The 20,098-nt window shown below is 39.8% G+C and overlaps 1 protein-coding gene across 2 annotated transcripts in view; it reads left to right on the top strand.

Annotated features, from left to right (window-relative positions):
- LOC138265287 (mucin-2-like) overlaps window positions 1-15,876 on the top strand; it is a 131,826-nt gene extending 115,950 nt beyond the window's left edge. The window contains exons 11-13 of one of the 2 annotated variants that reach the window (XM_069212886.1): window positions 333-632; window positions 8,239-8,333; window positions 12,810-15,876. In XM_069212886.1, the coding sequence (XP_069068987.1) occupies window positions 333-632; window positions 8,239-8,333; window positions 12,810-12,905 (491 nt within the window). In that variant the 3' untranslated portion in view covers window positions 12,906-15,876. The remainder of the gene's footprint in view (window positions 1-332; window positions 633-8,238; window positions 8,334-12,809) is intronic. The other variant, XM_069212887.1, reaches the window with a different exon arrangement.
- Window positions 15,877-20,098: the final 4,222 nt, after the last annotated feature.

The following is a 20,098-nucleotide window of genomic DNA, read 5'->3' as shown; positions in this document are numbered from 1 at the left end:
TCCTGAGTGACTTTAAGACCTAATGGCCCTTTGGTGGACAGGTTCCCAGGTCAAGGGTTAACACAAATGGAACTAGCTGAGACTCTGCTGCAGGAAACCTAGCACTTTCTTTGACTTTAAATAGAGTGGATGAACTTAGAGTTCGGCCAATTTACGGAGGTGCTGCCTCTCCTCTTAACTAGAAATTACCCCCAAAGTCTTCAAAGCCTGGGGAAATGTCACTGTGATTCATTACACTGAGTACAAAATGGAAGTATTCTTTAGTGACGTGCAACAGTATTACACTTTCTCAGTCTATATACCGAGTAAGTAGGTCTTCTTCATTAACACAGAATCTGCAGTGGTTCCTGACAGAGGTACAACCATGGTGACGAGAACATGTTCAACAACTGCTGCTCGAGCCTCATCAGCTGGCCGCACCACGAGTGCCTCCTTCATGTTGCTCAGCATTGGAATATTGTCCATCACTGTTGCACTCAGCATGCAGAGCGCGTCTCCTGAGACTGGAAGTGCGACCACAAAGCAGACAACTGAAACATGGGCAAACGGAAGGGCCATCACTCCAAAAACTAGCACAAGAAGAAGCATCACTCGAAGAACCTCCCAAAGAGACACAAATGCCCTCCATAAAGGTACGACAAAAACTAGTGTTATGCCACTCCAAACATTTTTCACCGAAACACAGCCTATGTCACCAAGAAAGATGCATGGAAACATCCCTTTTTCACAATAAACAGTGCTACATTCAGAAGCACAGCAAATAATTCAACTGCACTATAACAGTGGGTATTGACTAGGCAAACTTTGGAAACAAGGTTGGAAATTCCAAAAGTCGCCTAGAAGATCCAGTGGCTTAATGTTAAATGATGGCGCTCCTGCAGAATGAGAAGAGGGACACCTGGGTCTCCCATATCTCATAGATATTAAATGGCCTTGGGCAGAATGGGATCTCTTTGAAAGGTTTGGGGCCCCTAAAGGGTTAGGCTCCACCGTGCTACAGGGGCTGCAGGGGCCTGCGTTATGCCCCTGGAAACATCAATGGAATGTTCTTTTGTAGTTGTGCAGCTTTGCTTGCCAAGGTTTAAATTGTAATGGCCCCAAACAAAAGGCACAAAATGCACCACAATAGGGTATAGGTCTGTTCTGCACTTGAAAGTATATATGTAGTTGCACTTGTTGGTATATGGCTAAAAACTGCTTAAACTGTGCTGACAGCAAGGTTGCTTCAGACACAGGGTCAAATCATTGGCATCAGGCTCAAAATGGCACCTGCCATAGTAATAACTGGTGTGCGCTGGTGGCCTCTTGAGGCTGAACGCAAATGTCTGTCTAGTAACCACAAGTCTCACTCATTGCGAGTGAGGCTTAAGCATTTGTAGGTTGAGCTGAGCTTTCACTAGCAAAAGGCTAAATTCACAATTGGAGAGCTTGGCTATAACATGCACTTTAAGTGTGATTGTTCGAAGGTTTGATGGGTGCAATGATGCTGCTGGGAGCTGTAAAGACATAAGATAGTTCACTAGTCAAATGGAGTACTCCAACATTCCTCTTTAGCTGAAAGAGAGGGCTCTCAGCAGATGGCACGCCTGAGCAAAGAGTGACTACACCCAAGTAATCTGCAACAGCATCCCAGGCTATGAAGGCCCCACCCTGAACATACCTACCAGCACCCAACATCTTAAGAGGAGATTGATTAGCACCACATGAGTGTGCCTAAGCATTCCTTTGCTTGTAATGTTGGGAAACCTTTCCTGATCTGCCTCCTTTGCTCAGTTTAACTTGTTGTTTTAATTTGGACCATTTCTCTCCTGCATATTCTTTATTTTAGCTTTGAAGTTTATTTTATTGAGTCAAACCTTTATTTTAGCTTGAAAGTTTATTTTATTGAGTTAAACCTTTCTTTGACCTTCTTTACATTTCCAGTAGTTCTGTTACGCAGCACCCTAAGGACACTGGACTCTCTGTTTTTTTTGCTACAGCTGTGGTCGCTGAGCACCTGGTTGCCCAGCAACCTATCCCCTCCCTCACAGCACCATCTTGAGCTATTTTTCCATACTCCACTATTGTTTTCCTTATGCTGTTTGAGAGCTTTGTTTGGGTTGCCTCCCTTTCCTTATTTTAACTTTTTGTTTTGATTTAGACCAGTATAACAACCTAGCACTGTTATACGGCACCCACTAGAGAGGTAGGACTGCATACTAGGGCAGCAGAACTTCAGGACGAGAGGACTGAGTCCATCTACACCATCAGGAACTGTCAACCTAATTCCTAGGTAGCTCTTAGTGCCCCCCCCCAAAAAAAAAAAAAAAAAAAACCTTCCCAGGGATTACAGCAACCTAAAACATGGCACTCTGACTCCCAAGTAAGTTATGAAAATAGATCTTACCCTTTTGTTATTTTACTCACATGTACCCAGGGTAAAAACGAGAAAGATATGAATAACATTTTTTAGACGTACATTGAAACACTTGTAACCTTTTATTGCACAAATGAGCTGTAATTATTTGGCAGACAAAACAAAGCATTGTAACCAGTGTTACTAACATGGTGAAAAGAACAAACAGTCCAATCATGGTGATCTTAGATCAGTATATTCATACCTAGTGCTACCTACAATCTGAGAGCACAGAGGGTGTACCCTCTGCCTGTGCCCAATCTAGGTGGATAGTCTGAAACCCCCATACCCAAAGAGCTGAGCCAGGGTGCCAGTCCAGAATGAAGTCGGCAATCCTTCTCTGCAAGATGGAAGATCAGCCTCAGCAGATCTGCCTGTTAAGTACAGGATTTGTTCTAGGACAGTAGTGGCTGGAGTGCTCCTCTGGCCCCCGTAGGTCAGTGCACCATTTATATAATCAAGATTCCCTGTCTGTTATTCTACCTACCACTGCCAACCTTATTCTTGAGCTCTGCCCTTTCCATTTCCCCATCCCCGTCAGTCTTCTCAATACCTGATTTTGCATGCCTGCTTACCCCAGCCACAACGGCCACTCTAATAGCCACTTCAAATCTGACTCCACTCATAACCCTTGTCATGCGGACATCTATCAAAAACTATCTCACAGTTTTCTCACTTATCTTACTAACTTCTGTGATTATTCTATTCTCTCTGCTTCTGTACCTCCCATTTCCAAATTCGTTCTACTATTACCCTAAAAAAAAGTTCTGCTTAACTGCCATCAAATTCCATCACTTGAGAACTCTTCTAAGAATCTGGAAAAGCACATTAGCACTCACCTTTCTGAATACTAGGAGGCTACCTCCTTATTACGTCTGCCTCAATCAGGCTTCCGTCAACTTTATAGTATTGTGTCTGTCTTACTAGTTATCTCCAATGACCAGTGAATGGCTTTGGAGCAAGGCAGTAAGGCACCCATGATCTTACTCGATGTTTCTCAACCCCAAATAGGACAGAATGGGACAGCGCAAGTGCTGAATATTCCTTTTCATGTCTCAGTCACCCATTCTCTTCCACGTGTACACTGGTTCCCAGTTACCAAGCTTTGCTAGGACACCCTTTTCGGTATTTATATGATTTACAAAAACTAATTCATTAATTCAACAAATGGATCACTTTGGATATATCAGAGTGCGGATGCACTACTTTCATAAGGTTCAGGCCTAGTGAACGTTTATGGTAATCTCCATTGGGGGAGGAATCGTAGTGGGAACAGTAGGGCCGGTGGAGGTTTCTCTAGCTCCCCACCTCAGTTTACTTAGGGAGACATTGCAGTAATCATGTCAATGTTCTTAATTGCAACATTTGTTTTCCCTGTGTCCATTTTACATAGTACTGAATGGCCCAGATTGGTCCTCATGTGCGTGACCATCCGAAACAATGTAATGGAGTATGAGCTATATCAAAGGTACGAAGCGCACATTGTTCTTCGGTATTCCGCATTATACAGGAGGATGACCACTGCTCAGTCCACAATACCACGGCTTCACAAACCAAAAGACAAGCAATACAGCAGTTGTATTGCATCAACTATTGTTAGCTGGACACTCTGTGTAATATTGTTGTGCTGTGTTATGAGCATTTGTATTCTGAGCCGTCATGTGTTCAAGAAGAGTATGTGCCTGGGGAGAAGCTTGCCAGACTCCAAGATGGCTGTGTTCTTAAAGAGCTCTTGCACGGATGTGGCATCAGAGCGGTGGTCAACTGGCAAGAGTTAGTGGCTGGTTGGTGAGAGTCTTGAAAGTGGTGACAACCCATTAGGATTTTCAGCAGACCTGTTACTGTACAAATTACTTGTATTTTGCCAGAGAAATCTTCCCTGAAGATAGGCAAAATGGCTGCATCTGTGAATAACTGATGGATGTCTCTTGGGGCACTTGGGAGGTGGACATGAAGGTGTGTAATAGAGATTCTTAGTTGATCATACAAGCTACTCCAGGTATAAGTGGCTGCCTGGAGCTTGTGATTGACACATGGTGGCACCAAGATGCGTGCAAGAGTAGTAGGAGAGGAAGCAAGCTGCCAGTTATATCCCAGTGATTTTAAAACCCATGCAGCCTTAATATGGGTATCCAAGCCATGAGTGACATGGCTGAATTGTGGGCCAAGAGGATGCCCTGGAACTGAATAAATTGCCTTACTGAAGGAATGGATACTTCTTCTCCCCAAGGGCCCTGATCCTTAGAGAATCTAGAAATGTGAACAAGATAGATATGGAAAACATGGTGTCATCACTTAAGTGAGGTAATGGAAGATTTCAAGTGCTGATTCAACCATGGTAGAAAATTTATTTTGATCCCTCAAACACTGAATAGAAGTAACATAAAGTGGAAGAACATGGCAATAGTCTGTCTGTTCCAGAGGTTAAAGGGTTGTTACTGCCCAAAGTGCAGTTGTTGGAAAACAAATTAAAAGCAGAAGTCAGGCAAAGTGGGCTGCCTGCTCTGGACAATGATGATGATCTACCACCAGAGGTCCAATGATTTTTGAGTGAAGAGGTACTCAAAGGCTTCAACAACATGCTCCATTGTCAGTTCTTTGTGCAACGCATCTGACTGAGAATCCTAACTCTAAAGGCTTAGACATAGGCACAGTCTTGTCTGGATTGGACACTTCACACTCCCATCAGGCTGATAGTTCAAACTGATGGAAAGGCAAAAGATATGACAGAGAGTCTCAACATACACCTTAGTGGGTTTGATTGTCAGGATCTGCAAGTGATCAAAAGAGTACAATTCACATGGCCTGAGTACTGTGAGGTTTCTTTGCAGATCCCACCCAAGCTGAAGGTAAACATTTGTAGTAAGTCTTGATGTTCGGGCAGAACCCAACCTGTTGAGATACATTTTTAAAAACTGTTTTGTTTCATATATAGTTTTCCTCATTATCTAAGATTGTCTGCGTATACAATCTTTCTTTTCCAGTGCCAGGACACATTTGGGTAAAAGCTCTATTTATAAATTAAAATGTAAACTTTAAGTTGGTACAAAGTTGTCTAAGTTTTCACAGGAATATATCAGCTCTGAAGGGGGTGCCATCATTAACCTGGGCATCACTCTGGCAGCTCTGCTTAAAACTACTAGAGGAAAGACAAGGTGCCCGGTCTGAACCAATATCCCATTTGTGAGCTGGAGAGAGTGGTATCAAAAGTAGGACCCATTGCATGTCTAAGGGATGTCATTTAAGTGCTAACATCCTGCACTAAGGGTTTCTAAAAATTGGTAGAATTTAGTACTCTTTTACACCCCATATTTCACCCATGGCGGCAGTCAGTAGTATCTCTGTTACTGATTGTTCTTTCATGATCTGAGATGGAACTTAAAACTGTCAAAGCAATCTTGTTGTTTGAATCAACCATCCGAGAGCCTCTTGTGGTTGCTAAATGTACTGACTATGGCTGGAACATTTTTGAGTGGCAGTATTTACTGTCCTTAAGGAAAAGGCAGTGCTTGGTGCAAAAACATTTTACCACCTTACTATGAAAGCAGGTTTACGGATGTGGAAATGTGTGACAAGAATATTTGTGCACATTTGTTGCATTGCATTTAGTTCTCTGGTGATGTGTTTTCATTTGTGCTACATTATCGCAAAGTGATATTGTTGCGCTGTTCAATGGGTGTGCTGTGTTCTGCATTGACTGTTTTGCTGTATTGAACTTTGTTATGTTGTTAATGTGTTGTGATGTTGTTTTGTGTCTGTTATTTTTAATACATTATATATGCCAACAAATGCTGCTTCATTTATATACAAAAGAAGTAGAAACCTTTAAAATTTTCCTGACAAAGAATTACTTGCCTAAAACTGTGGTAGAGATCATGGGCCATAAATTGAGTACTGCAAGAGCTAAGTAAAGACACAGTTTAAGCCACAGTTTTTGGATGGTTAGTATCCTACATAGTTGGAGTGCTAATGTGGTAATGCTTGCAGTTTAGTGTAGGAACGCATAAGGTATGTGGAACTATTGGCTGGAAGTGTAACAGTATTTGTTAACATATCAAAACTAAATAGTAGAACGTAACACTATAACATATACAAAGCGACATACAACACCATTAAAAAAAAAAGGGGCATATGTCAAACAAGCACTCAAAACTGAACACAAAACAACAACTGCAGTAACACACCAAGATCAAATTGTGGTAATGCAAATCAAAAACAAAGAGGCACAAAAACATAACAGAATAGATCCCCACCAAAACAAAACGCCACACAGCAAATGTCCACACACATCCTTTTAACACATCACCACCTCTAGAATGCTGTTTTTATAATACAATGATCAAAGATGTTGCATTGCTTTTAGTTACCACCAAGGACATGAAATAGTGCCAGTGAATGTATTTTTCTTAAACTAGCTCTAGCAGTGGTCGCTTTGTGCGACACGACCCCCGGGACTGTATCACATAAAATGAGTGTTGGGTGTTCTATATTAAGGGAACGTTTCTGCCACTGTTTTGGGTTGGCTGTTGTCTTAAAAACTTAAAGAGCTGAGGAAGTGCTATTTACCACCCTTAACTGTGGTAAATGATTGATTGTCATAGGAACTCTAAAGATATGTGCTGCATAATTCAGAAAATGTAGCACCATTTGTTGATATTTTTAAGTAAAGAAAAGAACATAACACAGTAAAATACAGAAAGCAGCATAACAACACAATTAAAATATACACCACGAAATGTAAATCCAATTATCACAATAACCATAGTACAACACAACAAACTCATATTGCTATAAAACAATACTTAATTATACCACCATAGAAACAACACAACATGTCACTACCACACAACCAATGCCATACCATAAATATACACAGTGTTTGTCACACATTACCACCACTAATGTCTGCCTTCATCTTACAATGGTAAAAGGTGTTTGGTCTGAGCACCCTCTTACTTACCACTCAGGATGAGAAATAACACCAGTCAAAATGTTGTGTGATCTGGCCTTTTGTGTCTTAAATTGTCAAAGAGTGCCAGCAGCTGTATTTTACTACCTAAGAAAGTGGTAAATAGTTGTTTTGGTTAACATTAACTGGTGGTATGTTTCAATCTTTTGTATTCAGGAGAAGAAAATATAATCTTGGGAAAGTTATTTTGAGAAAAGGTTTACAGAAAGTATGAACTTGAAGTGTGCATTTTATTTCACATATGAATGTTAAGCTTACTAAAATGTATAGCAACGTTTTAAAGCTGTAGGGTGATTCAGAGGTTGATTGTCTGATAGATACTAAACTTAGTGTACACTCCACATTCTCTAGAAAGACCATTGCTTAAGTTGTAAAAGAATGAGTGCCAGTGTCTAAAGTTCTGTGTGGAAGCCCGTGGTCGGTCCTCTTAAATTTCAGAGCAACAAGTGAGTGGTATTGAATCCACCTAATGCCTCTTTAATCCACTACCTTATACACCTGGTCCATTTATCTTTTATATTCAGGTTATTGCTTTCTCCCTTCATGAAGGTTTTTCAGTTTTTCTCTTCCTCCTTTCATCCATGTTTGGCTTTCCCTCAATTGCTCTTGGTTAATGTCTGATGAGAAAAATTAAGTGCCTGTCCCCAAAAATGAGTGTCAATGGGCCCCACTGGCAACCACCAGCTCAAATTAAGCACTGGGAATGACTGCAATCCAATGATAACCAAGTCCACCATGACCCAGTCCAAGCAAAAATGTTGTTTGTTACTTCATGGGAAATCAGGATATAGTAACTCATTTATCTAAATGAGAAGAGGACGAAGAATTACCAATACTAAAGTGTATTAGTTTTACTCTCTTTTTTACATTATAGTTAAAAAGTCACAGGTGATCACTATACGACTGGATATCTTAAGAAAACTTCCATTTATGAGTATCCTGGAAATTGAGAAGCAACTTTTGGAAAAGGTGAGTATCATCTAACTTTGTTATGTACATGAAGGATGCTTAATGAGTGCATCATCCTGCAAACCCTTATTTGTTTTGCCATACATTATTTAAGGTATTGTAAATATAGTCCTAGCAAAAGTCACATGTTTAACAAAGTGTATGGTCTTTCGCTTCTTGTTTATGGCTCATTGTGTTATCGCCCCCCATGTATTTCTGTAATCCCTCCTAGGTCAGGGGGATGTAGGACATACTGATTTGCTTCCAAACAAAGATTAGGAAGATGGTGAAAGGATAACTGTAATGAAGAGTGATATGGAAACTAACAAAGCAATCTCAAGTGATCTCTGCATATTGGCAGATTGAAAATGTGTTCCTTCAGCATTGAGGCTTCTTCTCCGTCAACAATCTAGCTTGTCTCTTGTACTATAGCTTGTTTACAGAACTACTTTTCTAGCCACCACAAAGTGCGTGGTCATTACCTAGGAGGAATAAGAAACTTGGTGCAGGATGTGAAACTGACTCAAAGAAGTGTCCTTTGAGGACACTCAAAGAAAAGGTTTGCAGACACTCCCACCTCTCAGAGAGAAAGTCTTTCTTGAGGGAGGTTTAGGGGTTAGGTTGTCTTATACTAATTGACTTTGGATGCCATGTTTTATGAAGAAAGCATATACAAGGCATTGAGGATGAAGCAACTATGTTTGTACCTTGCCTCATGGTGAGCTAGTGAGTGGAAGGTCAAGTGGCCAACATATTGTCTCTTATGTGCTGTCCTCCTACCAACCTTGCAGAGCACGTTAGATCACCAGAAAGCAGCACAGTCAAGTAGCAGGAGCCAGCAGTTAACATATTACAGTACCCAAGACCAGAGTTTTCTGCTGTTGATTGCTTTTGTGTAAAAAAATCAGAGTAAGGCATACATCTAATATTCTTTTTCAGCCAGTGCCTTCTAAACAAGAGAGGCTTTATTGCAGTTCCGGGTTAATCTTTAATTGTCAAATCTTTAGCTGTCAAAATTTCCTGGTTTGCACTTCATCCTTTTGGGTATCCAAGTATGCTAAAAAAAGCAGATAGTGTAACAAGCCACGGATGAAATGTAAAGCTTTCCTGAATCCAAAGAAGAAAATGTCTGTTTGAGCACTTCCCTTCTTTTCAGTGCTTCTCGTCCGACTCTGAGTAGCTGCAAAGTATCAACCAGCACATCATTTTGTACCAGGTCCTATTCATTAGAATGGACGTTTTGCAGTCATGCCTTATATCTCACCTTATGTTCTGACTGTGCGAACAAATCAGTTAACAAATCAGCTTTTCTAGAATGGCATGCAAACAATTGTAGGATTTGGTTGGACAGGGAAACATTTCCTAAAACTTTGAAAATTGCATTTGCACAGGGAAAAAAACAATACCTGTCATTAATAGTCTACAATAAATACCATAAATACCATAAATACCAGTAGAAAGGTAATCACACAAAGCTTTATAACTTGTCATTTCAGCAGTATGGTGTCACTCTCAGGGGGTCATTATAACTTCAGCGGAGGAAGTCCCGACGGGCAGGTTACGGCCAGTGCGGCTGCCTCCCTCGGGCCCCATTACGAATTTCCCGCTGGGTCAGCGGCGGAAACAAAGTTTCTGCCTGCTGGCCCAGCGGGAAACAGCCTACAGCATTGTCTCCAGCTCGTAATGGAGCCGGCAGCAATGCTGTAGTGCGTAGGGTGCACCAGCACCCGTCGCAATGTTCACAGTCTGCCAAGCAGACAGTGAACATCGCGAACGGGGCTGGCCGGGGTGGGCCTGCACTGCCCATACCAAGTGCATGGGCATTGCAGGGGACCCCCTGCACCCCATCTCCGCCAGCCGTTTCATGGCAGTGCTACCACCAATAAACCGCTGGCGGTGAGGGGAGTTGTAATCCCCAGGGGAGTGCTGCTTGCAATGCTGCCCTGGCGGAATAGGACCGCCAGTACCACCATTCTGCCCTGTGGCAGTAGAGTGGAGGATCTGGCGGTCCGACCGCGACGCTACTGCCACAGTCGTAATGTGGCTATCGGACCACCACATTGGTGGGGGTTAGACCGCATCCCCAATGAGGCCCTCAGTGTCTTGGTAAATAAGTCACCACGCCAGATAATCCAGCACGTTTGCTTACATGGAATAAGTAAATGTAATGTGTCCATTAGACAAAAATAAAAAAAATCACCTAGAGTCTTCTTTGACAGTTCTCAAGGAAAGAGGAATGCCACCTTAAATTTAAAAAGCAGTTTTGCTGATATACTATATGAGGGATAAGGTTTTAAAAATGTTAAGATTGTTTATATTTCCTCCTTTTAATATGTTAAGTGAACAGGGTCAGTCCAACTGTTTATTGTTTTTTTTGTATTCATTTACATTATGCTTTCTTGTGAGGAAATTCATCTAACTGTGCATGATCTGCATTATTTTAATTTGGAATTCTGAATTTCTGACCACTGTAGGCCTTCACTGAAACTATGTCAGGGAAATAGGCTGACACTCAGAACCTCCTAAAAAAATAATTAGTTCCTCATAAAATAAAATAAAAGTAGTTAGGTGTGCCTCGGACAGTTCAGGTGCCTTAATGAAAAATATTTTTGCGACTGGAGGACCTTTGTGCTCTTCTTTAGAAAATTACTTAATGAATTTTCTTGCTCAATTGTTCAAAAGGACACACACAATATTGAGGAGAGGTGGGGAGAATTTGACTTATTTTCATTGACTGAGTATTAGCACATGAATGGGCCTTCCATTGCATACCTCTTTCAAACGAAAGACTGAGTTAGATTTCCTTTCTCCAGCTCTGTGCAGGATATCCTGGTAAAATATCAGCTGAAGAAGTTGCTAGAATGTGCTTCACAAGTATTTAGTGGTAGTTGAGATTGCACTTTAAACTTAGGGCCTGATTTTGCATTTGGCAGACGGGTTACTCCGTCACAAACGTGACAGATATCCTGTCCACCTTATAATGATCTCCGTAGGCTGTTATGGGATCGTAATGCAGCGGATGGGATAAATCGTTATGTTTGTGATGGAGTAAACCCCTCTGCCAAACTACAAATCAAGCCCTTAATGTTGTGGTTTGGCTTGCAATTATTTCTCACAGAAAGTTACTGGCTCTGGGAATACTCATAGGTAGAACAAACTCATAGTGTATTAAAAAGTGGACATTTCTTGTAAATTCACCTGCTGGAAAGGACTTGATTTCAGTATGAATAATACCAGGTTCCTGACTTGGTCTGCAGGAATATCTAGACCAGCATCTGCAGATAACAATGCCTGCTTTTAGAATTTGGTTATGGAGGCCTAATTGCTGACAGCTGAAATGGTTCTGGATCCAGGGTAAATTATTGAGCAGGAACAACCTGAAGGAAATGGACTGGGATTGGTAGAACCAGCCATGAATACTCCTTTATGATGTTCAATTCTTTAAATCTGCAAAACATGTCTAGAAAAAGCTGGAGAGTGATTTGAAATGCCAGCTTTCCCCACTCCCCATCACCCCAACCTTCATCAAGCTGCAGCCAAAGAAAGGCCTTTTAACTGGTATAAGTTTCCAGTCTTGGCAGTGGTGGCTGTTTCAACATCTTTGAGACTGAAATAAAAATCAAACACTCAACTGACCCACTGTAAATGGTTGCAAGGTTAAATTCATTCAGGGTAGAAGATAAACCATTCCTTAACACCACCACCAAGGCCTCCATCCAGGGACTCTGCTATTCATGGAGACTTTTCAGAATCTAATTGATTAACATTACATTATCTTTTCCCCTATTCAAATCTAATGAAATTCCACATATTTTGCCCTTATGCTTTGAACCCATTAAACAATCTCTGTAATGTTTGTATGTGTCCCAGCAGCTTATCCCAGTTTTATTTTAAACTTGTTATGAAGTTTTAACAACATAACCATTTAACTTTATTTCTGATTGCTTGTGTTGTTAGATGTAACAGTCACATTTTCTCTGAGGATTGCATTGTTCCTCTGGTCTAACCACCAAATGCCAGCCAAGGAATCTCAGGCAAACATGATTACCATTGTGGACCAGACTGATGGGCATACTCGGTTGAGTCGTTTAATGCAATTTGTTTTGAATATCCTATTCTTGCTTTGGAATAGCTTGAGTAACCTATTTCCCTCAAAAGCTTTAGTTGTATTACATATTCATGAGCAGATATTCCATAAATGGAACTACTGTAGATATAATGTGTGATGCCTGGTTGAATGTTGCAAATGGTTAACCATTGCCTGCTTCAACATGATATGTTATCTTGGTTGAAAATCAGCTTTTATAGGAAAAATATATCCTAAATGCCCGTTTGTAAATACTCAATTGGCATCATCAAGTGAGTACTGGAAAGTTCAGATGGCCAATGGCTGAGGTCCGTTTTTATCTTGATTCACATTTTAAGATTTAGAGGTTAGTATGTTGAGAAAGTGATGAGGCGATGATTTCACTGATGATGCCCCTTCTTTTATTACAGGTCAGAACTCTCATCAATGAGAAATTTCCAAACATGACGATCTCTACCTCAATGAGAATTAAAGAGAAAAGAGTACATCGTCTTACTGCTTGGTAGAATATATGGACTCATTATATATTGCTGAACTGTTTTTTAAATGTTTCAATAATGCACATTTGCCTCATTCTGGATGCCATCTTGAAAGGCTATGCGCAATCCTTCGTGAAGTCCTCAGCCATAGTGCATCAATGCCGTCAACTCTCGAGGTTTTTCAGTGTTGATTTGTCATTCAGAGCCACAAATGGAGCTGTACCTCAACAGACTGAGGAAATATAGTGATTTAAGGGGTACAGTTTGAAGGTTGAGTGCTATTCTTTATCTACAAATACTCGACAAATACTTTCCCCCACGATCCTCCAAAATGATATATCATGGCATCCAAGTAGCAGTCTTGTGCTTCAGGACTTTCAGAACATGCCCTGAAGTAAGGGCTATTCATTCAAGAGCATTGCATTTGTATTATCAACTTCTTTTATAGTGGGTGAAATAGCTACTTCTGTATATAATATGTTAATAGTTACCTTTGCCTCTGTACCCCACACCAGTTGTATAATGAGCAGTCCTGGAAAGGTTTAAGCATGTTTTGTGTCTCATGCTATAGTCCTCCAACACCGTAAATGTCTGTCCCAAGGGTGTCCCACAAATGTCCAGACCTTTGCCAGATTTTCAGGATAACTGTTAACTAGGTAAACTAGCTCTTTTAGACTTTGTGCAAGCACATTTCTTTTTATTTTATTTACACGTCCGGAAAATAGTGTGTTTTTCTTATCTAAGTGGCAAGTTAAAGGTCCCAAGAACGAAATCCAAGAAAACATATCCTTACCTTGAATCAACTTGAGGCAACACACCCAGAACTAGTGCAGGAATTATTCATTGTTTCCTGTTCTTTTATTGCTACTTCTTTAATTTCTGATACCCTCCCATGCGGGTTCACTATCTCCAAGCCCCATCCTGACTGTCTCCTCTTCTGCCCAGCCCCATCTCGGACACCATCCCCTGCCATCTTCTTGCCATTTCCTTCTCCCTCTCTATATGTCTGCTCCTTCTCATCTTCTGTTAGCCCCACATCTCTGTCACATTCCTTTTTGCTGACTGCTACTGCAGATAGTCTATAGAGTTATGCTTTCTATGCTCCAAGATGATTATAGAGTCAGATAAAAATGATAGCACTGAAGATACTGCCACAAGTACAAACACACAGCAGCACAACTGACTGCTTTGAAAGGTGCTTTATCCTGTCTGTAAAAAAGAGCTAAAATGTTTATAACTTGCTAATAGCAAGAATTATATATTTCGTCTGAACTCATTTAATATTTTTCAAAAACACAACATGTACCACCTTCTCGAGTAAGTGGCCAAAAGTATATTGTTTTATATTGTTGTACATTATTTTACACATTTCTGTGCTTTCCCTTCAGAGACAAGCTAATTCATTTGTTATCTATTATGTTATATTTTAACATTTATAACTTTCATGTGTACCTTTTCTTAAATGTGTTGTTACCCAGTTTGTACTCACAGTTTTTTGATTGCTCAATATGCTTGTTATGTTGAATTAGGATTTCTATAAATTGGGATACATGTCTATTATTAAATACTTTAGCTCCCACAGTTTTTCAAAGATAACAATGCAACATTTCACCTGTGAGTGAAAATTCTAGCAAGAATTTATTTTTTAGATTTGCTTAATTCCACAAAACCTTTGAGAGATAGTTGTTGTGCTATATGAGGGTGTACGTTATTTTTCTAGGAAAACAAATACATTTTTCTGGATTATTCAGCTGCTGTTTTTGTTTTCTAAACTTTGACAACTTTGAGAAGTTTGAAAAGTTTTAAAACAATTAAAAAAATTAGAAGTAGAAGCTTTTGTATTTTTCAACAATTTTTAAATGTGAAACTTGAAACTTAGACTTCCTTACAATTATAATTAAGATTGACTGAATTTGTAAACTCAAAATGTAACCAGGCAAATTATGACCAAATTTAATCTTCATCACATTTCACATTTGTCTCCATCCCACAATGAGTTTTGTTGCTCACAAGAGACCAGGTCTGTTTTGGAATTCCCCTGTTTTATAATTTGCTATGGTTTTTCTTGTGTATAGAATTATATAGGGAGTTTCTGGTTGGCCCAGAATTTAACCAATCTAATTCCAAAATCTTTAACGCACTGAAAAGATCTGATTGGAGGAGATTTTGTACTGATTCATGGTTTGTTAAAAAGAACGATTCAGACATCCTTCATGCTGTTGTTTTTTGTTACCAAGACTGTTTTCTCAAGCAAATGTTTGTATCTTTCCCCTCCCGTATCTGTTTCTGATCTATTACACACCGTATGTCAAATGTTGTGTTGCCTGAAATAGTAATAAAACTGCTCCTCCCAACCATCAGAAGACTAATTTATACTACAGAACATAAACCCATTTATTTGACTCCTTGCACAGACTATCTGACATGTTAATGCAAGTGTCATCACTAAAGGGGCAGGAATATCCATTTTGGGAAATTGAAGTTGATGGAACAATTGTGCTCTCATATTAATGATGCCTTTGTTAGTTGACCATCTTTAGAGATAACTGAATACTTGGGGAAAGCAATTGCTCTCTGAACCTTAAAAATCAGGACATCTACAAACCTCTTAATCTTTCTGTGCAACTCTGCAATGATTTATTATTATTCAGTTTATGATCTCTAGTGGATTTTAGCAAAATAAAGTGATTATCAGCAAGTATATACTCTTTACTTCCTTGTTTTTAACCTCGTGCTTTATATATACTTTTAGAGTATCAACCACCATTCTTCAGTTTAAAAATTAAAAATTTACTTTTATCAGAAACACATCCATTATCAATCTCCCCCTTTAACTACATGTTATACTTAAGCAATATTGCCTATGGTACAAAGCACTTCCAAATCCCTATTAATGGTAGGTGGAGTAAAAGAGCTCCAGGTAAACCCAAGATCTGACTCCTTTTCTGGGCAATGACCTGGAAGTCCCGGTCTCTTGGATAGTAACACCAAAGTAGATAAAACCCTTGTTGCCTTGGTTGTAATTCTATATATTTAAAAAAAAAGAATTTTCCTTCATATCACTATATGAGTAGAAGGTTATATGATACATAGCTACTGTGGTTCTGGTGAAAATGAATGGATCAGCAATTTCTTGTCCTACTGCAAAACAAACTTTCTATTGATGTACATTTGAGTGTATAATTGAAGGCCAGAGCAAAGGAACATGTGAAAAAAGATGATAATGTCTTTAGTTTCAATGTAATTTATATATCTATTGTTGATGAAATACTGATTTTATAGATTATGAATAATTGTAACTTGTTTACTCATGTAAAAAGTTCTGTTCTCTTTGTCCTCGAGTTTGATGCACCATTTTTTAAAGAAAATATGTTTTTATGTTTTTATATTGCAAATCATGGATAATGGCCAAGAAAATTGAGTGGAGGTTATCTTTACAGTAAATTTATAATCAATTTGGTCATCCATCGCAGATTAAAAGTCTCACTGGTTGAGTGACACAGATAATTTGAACAGCAGCAGACTGTCTTTTGATTCCTTAGTTTTCTACTGTTGCTTCCCCATGGGGGTCAGGTAAGGATGTTGAGTGCTAACATTCTGTATTGATTACAACACTGAGGCACACGGACACCATGCTGCTCAAACAATTGCTGTGGAACTCCAAATCTTTGCTTGGAATCATGCCACTTGAAACATGCAAAACTTGGTCTTTAAATGCATGGTTTATTATTAATGCAGATTCAAACTCTGCTGTTTATAAATGTGTGTGGAAATGAGGTTATTTAGGATTCTAAAATGATTACACAATTAATATACTGATGGACAGTGAACATCTTTTCTCCCAGTTTTTGGTGGGCAAGAAGCTATTTGCAGACATGGCCTATATCTATGGTTAAAAGGCTCTTGCCAAACTGGGTGGTCATGCCCACAAAACAGATGGTGTTGAGATCTATCTTTCTCCAATTTCCATCTTCAGTTTTGTTATTATGAACTTTTGCTGGTATGCTGGCTTCAAATTAATTGATATATTGTGTCAAATGCAAGATTTTGCTTTTTAATTAATTTAAATGCAGTTTAGGTATATTTTAGGATAGTAAAAGTATTGATAAACCAGATTATTCTAGGCCAAAATAAAAATAGAAATAACATTGGGGAGTTAACTCACCACAAATAACTCTCCCAGGAAGGATGTCTGTTATCCTCCTCTGCTTATTTCAGTAGTCATATTGAATTTGTTTTAGTGCATTTTGTAACACTAACTCTGCTAATGCATACTGTACAGTGCAGGGTGCATGTATTGTTTCATACAAGCAATCCATAAATAATGCAATGTTTGTTTGCTTTGACTCCATATATAATAATGATGTTTCTGATCTATTGAGGTACCCTGCATTGTAAGTGTTTTGCAGTGATGTTTTCATTTGCAAACAAGTTTCTCTGACTTACAATAAGATTGAGCCCAACGCAACCCTCCAAGGCTATTCTTGAGACATATCTGAGGGAAATTACCTTGAGGAAAAGGTATCATTTTCTTAGCTGTCTGAGAGCCCAAGTACATATCAACTACTAACCTATTATTTACTCTGCAGGTTGTACAACACCTCTCCCCTTGAGTGTTTGATGCTTTGGTCCTCATTTATAATTTTGGATGGCCCACCATGGGGACGGAGTAAATTATTCCATCCCTATGACAGAGGGACCCGTTGCTAAACTTGTAAATGACCGCCAAGCAGGCGGTAATTTACAAACCATTTGCAGGAACTGTTGTCATGGGGTTCCTGTCAATGCATTTCACTGTTTGGTGCAGGGCTGCATAAGCATATCGGAGTCCTCCACCTAACATTATTCTCTTTTTTATTTAAAAAAAAAAAAAAAACCCTAGTTAGTCATCGCTCACAGTGGTGGACCGTTATTTGTTTTTTTGTGTCCTCCATGGCCAAGGTTTGCTTGCCAGTGACGGACAGATAACAAATGGCTACATCTCCACCTATCTTTATTGGGTGGGGGGGGGCATGTAGCCATTTTTCTGATGGCTCTTACTCGGTTGGGCCATCAAAGAGGTTTGGCTATGGTGGTAACCCAATGGTCACCGCCATAGCCAAACCTATGGTCCACCTTTAAATCCAGCTGGTGGACCATCATGTTGTAAGTGTGTATACTCTGTCACCATTGCGATAGAGGACACACTCTGCCAATATATAAATCAGGCCCTTTATCTATACTTACTCTGCAATATTACTTACTCTCAGTATTAATTGTGAAGTGCTGTACTGCTCCTATGGCTTAGTCTGTGCCATATATTATCTGCATGATATCCACATCTAGATTATCTTTACATATGGTTAGGAGTCTTCTTAGCTGACTGAACACCACAGCAGAAGTTCCTCTAGATGGGAATTCCAAAGCTGAAATGGTTTTCTCAGAATAAGAGGCAGCATAGCAAAGTGAGTGGGTTCTGGTGTGAATTGTAGTTGTTTAAAGGTGCTGGCAGGTGGTGTAAGTTCACACCCTCACCAGACCTCGGCAAGCACTTGTGCTTGCAACAACTGCCTTTCCATAAAGTTAGCAACTGAGGCCTAAAACATTCTTTGGCATTCCTAGCTCCACTCCCTGACCCAAGAAGGGAAAAAGTACCATAAGTTGTTTGGAGAAGTGGTAACTGATCAGGGTTAGGACAATGGATGCACATTTTAAGTCCATTTTGTAAGCTCAAGGTGCCTCAACCTTCTATGAGTTACGACTAAAAGATGGAAGGGAATTTCTAGATAGGTGGAGTTGTAGTATAGCCCTTTTAGCTATAGCTGTGCGCATGCTATTTTAACACACTGGCCAAGCTGCTGTGCACTTTAAACTAGATATATTTTATTCAGCTTTATTTTATTGTTACAATAGACACTTTTACGGTCTTGTTTTATTTTTTCTGTTTATCTACTTGTTTTCCTAAGCCAACACAAAGTTCTCAAACAAGACATTCTTGCTCACTCTGTGCTTCTTCCAAGGCTACAGCACGGTACATTGCCGGTGAACGTGGTATAAGTTTAGTCTCCGACATTCTTAGAAAATACACATCCTTACGTAGGGACATTTTCTCAGAACATCAGCTGTCCTTTAGCACATTAGAGGGAGATTCCAGCCAGAGAACCATGACTGTATGCTGATTGCTGAATGCATCACTACAGATGCTAACACAGACTGCAGGCCTTTTCTCAGGTATGGGGGATGATGTCTTCCCAGGGGAACCTGAAGGGCAGAATTAGAGCCTAATATGCTGTGCTCTATTATAGCTTAGGTAGGAATTAGTCTATCACATGTAGCAACAATATGATAGCTTTATTTCTATGCTTCACTCGCCTTGTTACCATTTTAATATTGTCATGCTGTGTCGTCCTGGTTATTGCAGCTCATGCTTTGCTATCTAAGAAGCAGTTGTTTTATTAAAATCATTATTAAAACATATACTGCCCCTGTTTGTCATTTATATATGAGACTAAGGTAACTGAGAGAAACTGATGAGACCTGAGTAACCACAGCTTCCTTGAGAAACCAATTATGTCATGCGCTCGGCTGCCCAGTCATCCATGCCCTTTGGTGGAGATGAGGTACAGCTAGTTGGCTGGAGCCAGTGGGTTAGACTCAGTCTCCCAACCCGCGGGCGATTCTGCCACTCAAAATCCAGTAGACTCATTAGAGACATGGCTCCGCCAACATTTGGTCAGGCTTTCATTTTCGAGTCCTCCTGAGTATCTCAGTCTCATTATTATATATAATGACACCTCTATACCGTATACGGAGACGTCCGTTGTACTGAGTATTTCTGCCCCAGCTACGTAGGTTACCCTATCTGGTATTGGAGGTTGTTCAAGCTTTAACTTTAAAAGGAAAAACCCTATTTGGTGTGCCTTCTCTGAACATTTCTTCGACCTAGTATGGCGAATGCACAGCAAATAGCAATAGCAGTCAATGTGAGACAACCTCTGACTGCACATTTACTAGCAAATGGCCTAACGGCCCAGGGGGTCCAGTCACATTTGTGGTGGATGCCCATCCAGCTTATAGAAGAGAACTTTTTTATTCTTGGGTCACATTTCCAGCAGTAGATGAGAACACAAATGCATTTGATCACTATACACATGCAAACATACCTGGACAATACAGGGCATATGCATATTTAGAAATGCCATCATCTTATCAAGAACATAATAATTGGCTTGATGGCACCC

The sequence above is a fragment of the Pleurodeles waltl genome, chromosome 11, assembly GCF_031143425.1.
Source record: "Pleurodeles waltl isolate 20211129_DDA chromosome 11, aPleWal1.hap1.20221129, whole genome shotgun sequence".
In the NCBI taxonomy this organism is placed as follows: Eukaryota; Metazoa; Chordata; class Amphibia; order Caudata; family Salamandridae; genus Pleurodeles; species Pleurodeles waltl.
Note: the sequence above shows the minus strand (reverse complement) of the source record. Positions and strands in the feature narration are given on the sequence as shown.